Source organism: Columba livia, chromosome 39, assembly GCF_036013475.1.
Source record: "Columba livia isolate bColLiv1 breed racing homer chromosome 39, bColLiv1.pat.W.v2, whole genome shotgun sequence".
NCBI classification, from domain to species: Eukaryota; Metazoa; Chordata; class Aves; order Columbiformes; family Columbidae; genus Columba; species Columba livia.
Window position 1 is genome coordinate 172005 of NC_088640.1, and position 6220 is coordinate 178224.

At 61.7% G+C, this 6220-nt stretch overlaps 1 protein-coding gene across 1 annotated transcript in view; it reads right to left on the reverse strand.

The window, feature by feature from the left end:
• LRRC4B (leucine rich repeat containing 4B) overlaps positions 1 to 4832 on the reverse strand; it is a 14099-nt gene extending 9267 nt beyond the window's left edge. Inside the window, 1 exon segment of the mRNA XM_065044428.1 lies at positions 4270 to 4832. Within this exon segment, the coding sequence (XP_064900500.1) occupies positions 4270 to 4832 (563 nt within the window).
• Between the last annotated feature and the right edge of the window lie 1388 nt (positions 4833 to 6220).

Sequence of the window (6220 nt, forward strand, 5' to 3'; positions counted from 1 at the left end):
CCCATTGCACCCCATTGCATACCCACTGCACTCTCCACTGCACCCATTACACCCCATTGCACCCATTGCACCCCCATTGCCCCCCCTTGAACCCCACTGAACCCATTGCACCCCCATTACCCACCATTGCACCCCTCATTTCCCCATTGAACCCCATGGAACCCATTGCACCCACTGAACCCCCATTGCACCCCATAGCACCCCATAGCACTCGTTGCACCCCATTGCCCCCCATTGAACCCCATTGCACCCATTGAACCCCCATTGCCCCCCATTGCACCCCCATTGAACCCCATTGCACCCATTGAACCCCATTGCCCCCCATTGAACCCCATTGCACCCATTGAACCCCATTGCACCCCACTGCATCCCCACTGCACCCCCCACTGCACCCATTGCACCCCATTGCACCCCCATTGAACCCATTGTACCCACTGAACCCCCATTGCACCCCATAGCACCCCATAGCACTCATTGCACCCCCATTGCCCCCCATTGAACCCCATTGCACCATTGAACCCCATTGCACCCCATTGCATCCCCACTGCACCCCCCACTGCACCCATTGCACCCCCATTGAACCCCATTGAACCCATTGTAACCCACTGAACCCCCATTGTACTCATTGCACCCCATTGCACCCCCATTTCCCCTCATTGCACCCACTGCACCCATTGAACCCCATTGCACCCCCATTGAACCCATTGAACCCCATTGTACTCACTGAACCCCCATTGCCTCCCATTGCACCCCATTGGCCCCCATTGAACCCCATTGCACCCCCATTGGCCCCCATTGAACCCCATTGCACCCATTGAACCCCCATCGCCCCCCAATTAATCCCCATTGCACCCCATGGAACCCCCATTGAACCCCATTGCACCCCATTGAACCCCACTGAACCCCATTGAAACCCCACTGCACCCCCATTGAACCCCCATTGCACCCCATAGCACCCATTGCACCCCATTGCACCCCTATTTAACCCCCATTGCACCCCCATAGCACCCATTGCACCCCATTGAACCCCCATTGAACCCCATTGAGCCCCATTGAGCCCCCATTGAACCCCCATTGAACCCCATTGAACCCCATTGCCCCCCATTGAAACCATATTGCACCCCATAGTATCCATTGCACCCCCATTGAACCCCATTGAACCCCCATTGAGCCCCATTGAGCCCCACTGAGCCCCCATTGCACCCCATGGAACCATTGCACCCCACTGCACCCCCAAACTGCACAGGGATCCCCCCAAATACACATGGACCCCCAATACACGGGGACCCAAATACACAGGGGCCCCCAAATACACAGGGACCCCAATATACATGGACCCCCCAAATACACAGGGACCCCAAATACACAGGATCCCCAAATACACAGGGACCCCCAATATACATGGACCCCCCCAAATATACAGGGACCCCAAACACACAGGGACCCCCCCCAATACACAGGGACCCCAAACACACATGGACCCCCAATACACAGGGACCCCAAATACACAGGGACACAGGGACCCCCAAATACACAGGGACCCCCAATATACATGGACCCCCCCAAATACACAGGGACCCCAAATACACAGGGACCCCCAAATACACAGGGACCCCCAATATACATGGACCCCCCAAATATACAGGGACCCCAAATACACAGGGACCCCCCCAATACACAGGGACCCCAAACACACATGGACCCCCAATACACAGGGACCCCAAATACACACGGCCCCCCCCAATACACAGGGACCCCAAATACACAGGGACCCCAAATACACAGGGACCCCCAATACACAGGGACCCCCCCCAATACACAGGGACCCCCAATACACAGGACCCCAAATACACAGGGACCCCCAAATACACAGGGACCCCCAATACACAGGGACCCCAAATACACATGGACCCCCAAATACACAGGGACCCCAAATACACAGGGACCCCCAATATACATGGACCCCCCCAAATACACAGGGACCCCAAATACACAGGGACCCCCAAATACACAGGGACCCCAAATACACAGGGACCCCCCCAATCCACAGGGACCCCCAATATACATGGACCCCCCCAATCCACAGGGACCCCAAATACACAGGGGCCCCCAAATACACAGGGACCCCAATATACATGGACCCCCACAAATATACAGGGACCCCCCCAATACACAGGGACCCCAAATACACAGGGACCCCCAATACACAGGGACCCCCCCCAATACACAGGGATCCCCCCAAATACACAGGGACCCCCCCCAAATACACAGGACCCCCAATACACAGGGACCCCAAATACACAGGGACCCCAAATACACAGGGACCCCCAATATACATGGACCCCCACAAATACACAGGGACCCCCAAATACACAGGGACCCCCAATATACATGGACCCCCAATACACAGGGACCCCAAATACACAGGGACCCCCTCAATACACAGGGACCCCAAATACACAGGGACCCCCCAAATACACAGGGACCCCAAACACACAGGGACCCCCCAAATACACAGGGACCCCAAATACAGAGGGACCCCAAATACACAGGGACCCTAAATACACAGGGACCCCCAATATACATGGACCCCCCCCAAATATACAGGGACCCCAAATACACAGGGACCCCCCCCAATACAGAGGGACCCCCCCCCCCAAATACACAGGGACCCCCCCAATACACAGGGACCCCCCCAATACACAGGGACCCCAATCTGGGGGTTCCTATAGGTGGTGGGGAGCCTATAGACCCTATAGAACCGGGGGCACCCTATAGATTGGGGGGGTCCCTATAGCCACCATAGGGTTGAGAAGCCCCTATGGCTTCTCTAGGGCTACAAGGGGAGGCCAGGGGGACCCTATAGATCCTGGGGGGGGGGGGGGGGTGCCTATAGACTCTATGAGGTGGGGGGGGGGTGCCTATAGGACCTATGGAGCTGCATGGGGGGCCCTACAGCCCTATTGGGGGCCCCTATGGCCTTTATGGGGCTGTGGGGGGGGCAGGGGGTCCTCCCCACAGCTCCTATAGGGCCTGGGGGCCCTATATGCCCTATAGGGCCGTGCAGAAGCAAGGCAAGGCCTAAATGGTCCCTATAGGGCCCGGAAACCCCTATAAACCCTATGGACTGAAGCCCTATAGCTCCTGGGGGGGACACCCTATAATCCCTTTAGGGCCTGGAAACCCCTATAGCTCCTATGGACTGAAGCCCTATAGCCCCTGGGGGGGGAACCTATAGTCCCTATAGGGCCTGGAAACCCCTATAGCCCCTGGCTGGGGGGGCAGATAGTCCCTATAGGGCCCCTATAACACTTATGGAGTGGTTTCCGTATAGTCTCTATAGGGGGGCCTATCGCTCCTATGGAGCCGGGGGGGGGGTCCCAGCCAGGACAGGGCGGCCCTATAGCCCCTATGGGGCCGGGGGGCATGGCAATGCCCCTATGGACTCCATACAGCTGCTAGGGGGGGCACCCAATAGAGCCAGGGGGACCGCTATAGGATGGGGGGGGGGGCAACAGGCCCTATAGCCCCTATAGGAGGTGCCGGGGGGGCCCTATAGCCCCCGTGGGGTCCCTATAGGGCCGGGGGGCACCTATAGCATTAGGGGGGGGTCAGGCCATGCCGCATCCCCCCCCCACCCCCCCCGTATCCACGGGCTCCCGTCGCCGCGGCAACCGTCACCGTGGCGATGAGCATCCCCCTGGATATACTGGGATGTACTGGGCTATACTGGGACGTACTGGGATATACTGGGGGGGGATGTGGGGGGACTGGGCTATACTGGGAGGGGGTGCAGGGGGGACTGGGCTATACTGGGAGGGACTGGTCTATACTGGGAGGGACAAGCCTATACTGGGAGGGACTGGTCTATACTGGGAGGGCCAGGCCTATGCTGGGAGGGACTGGTCTATACTGGGATGCCTGCTCTACACGGGAGGGATGGGGGGGGGGGGGACACGGGTCTATACTGGGAGGGACTGGTCTATACTGGGGTGCCTGCTCTATACTGGAGGGATGGGGGGGGGACACAGGTCTATACTGGGAGGGACAGGCCTATACTGGGAGGGACTGGTCTATACTGGGATGCCTGCACTATACTGGAGGGATGGGGGGGGGGACACGGGTCTATACTGGGAGGCAACTGGTCCGCACTGTGATGGATGGGGGGGGGGGGTCGGCTCTATACTGGGAGGCAACTGGTCCGCACTGGGATGGACGGGGGGGGTCGCTCCGTGCCGGGGGGGCCGCGGGGGGCGGGCGGGGCTGTACTGGGAGGCCCGGGGGGGGGTTACTGGTCCGCACTGGGGTCCGCACTCACCGGGCCGGGCCGCAGCATCGCTCGGCTCCGCTTCGGGCGGGTTCGGCTCCGCTTCGGGCGCGTTCGGCTCCGCTTCGGGCGGGTTCGGCTCCGCTTCGGGCCGGTTCGGCTCCGCTTCGGGCAGGTTCGGCTCCGGGCCCGGGTTCGGCTCCTCTTCGGGCGGGTTCGGCTCCGCTTCGGACGCGTTCGGCTCCGGGCCCGGGTTCGGCTCCGCTTCGGGCGGGTTCGGCTCCGGGCCCGGGTTCGGCTCCGCTTCGGGCCGGTTCGTCTCCGCTTCGGGCGGGTTCGGCTCCGGGCCCGGGTTCGGCTCTTCGTTCGGGTTCCGCTCGGCTCCGCGTTCGGGTTCGGGCGCAGGTTCGGCACCGTTCGGCTCCGCTCGGCTCCTCGTTCGGGTTCGTTCGGCTCCGTTCGGCTCCGCTCGGCCCCGTTCGGCTCCGGGGGGCGGTGGCGGCGCTGGATGGGCGGGGGGTTGGGGGCGGGGTCGGGGATGGGGCGGGGGGACACGGGGGGACATTGGGACACCGGGGGACATGGGGGGACACCGGGGGACATGGGGGGACACGGGCGGACGGTGCCACATCCCAACGGGGGACACCGCAGAGTGAGCCCGTGTCCCCATATCCCCGTGTCCCCCTGTCCCCTGTGTCCCCATATCCCCGTGTCCCCATGACCCCAAACCCTGTGCCACCCCGACGTCCCCATACCAATGTCCCCACATTCCCCCTGTCCCCATATCCCCCTGTCCCCTGTCCCCATGTCCCATGTCCCGCTGTCCCCATGTCCCCCTGTCCCCATGTCCCGCTGTCCCATGTCACCCTGTCCCATGTCCCCATATCCCCCTGTCCCCATATCTCCATGTCCCCATGTCCCGTGTCCCCATGTCCCCATATCCCCCATATCCCCCTGTCCCATGTCCCCATATCCCCATGTCCCCCTGTCCCATGTCCCCATATCCCCCTGTCCCAATGTTCCCCTGTCCCCCATATCCCCCGTCCCCATATCCCCCTGTCCCCATGTCCCATGTCCCCTTATCCCCCTGTCCCAGGTCCCCATGTCCCCCTGTCCCATGTCCCCCTGTCCCCACATCCCCATGTCCCCTGTCCCCATGTCCCATGTCCCTGTGTCCCCCATATCCCCCTGTCCCATGTCCCCATATCTCCATGTCCCAATGTCCCCCTGTCCCCCATATCCCCCGTCCCCATATCCCCCTGTCCCCATGTCCCATGTCCCCTGTCCCCATATCCCCCATATCCCCCTGTCCCATGTCCCCATATCTCCCTGTCCCAATGTCCCCCTGTCCCCCATATCCCCCGTCCCCATATCCCCCTGTCCCCATGTCCCCTGTCCCCATATCCCCCTGTCCCATGTCCTCATGTCCCCATATCTCCCTGTCCCCGTCCCCCATGTCCCCCTGTCCCTTTGTCCCCATATCTCCATGTCCCCATGTCCCATGTCCCCATGTCCCCCTGTCCCCCTGTCCCATGTCCCAATGTCCATCTGTCCCCATATCCCCATGTGCCCCTGTCCCCATGTCCCATGTCCCATGCCCCCATATCCCCCTGTCCCCATATCCCCCTGTCCCCATGTCCCACGTCCCCTGTCCCCATTCCCACTCATGGAGGCTCAGGCGGCTCCTGGGGGTTTATTGGGGGGTTTTATGGCTTCTGGGGCCCCCCCGGCCCCACACGGTGACACAGACACAGGACAAGGCGGGGGGGGACCCGGACGCCTGGGTCCCCTACACAGACACACATAAGGGGGGGCTCCCGGACGCCTGGGTCCCTTTTGGGGCCCCCCATAGACACACATAAAGGGGGGGGGGGGGGGGGCTCCCGGATGCCTGGGTCCCCTTTGGACCCCCCCACATACAAATACATGACACAGGGTGAGGGGGGAGTAGGG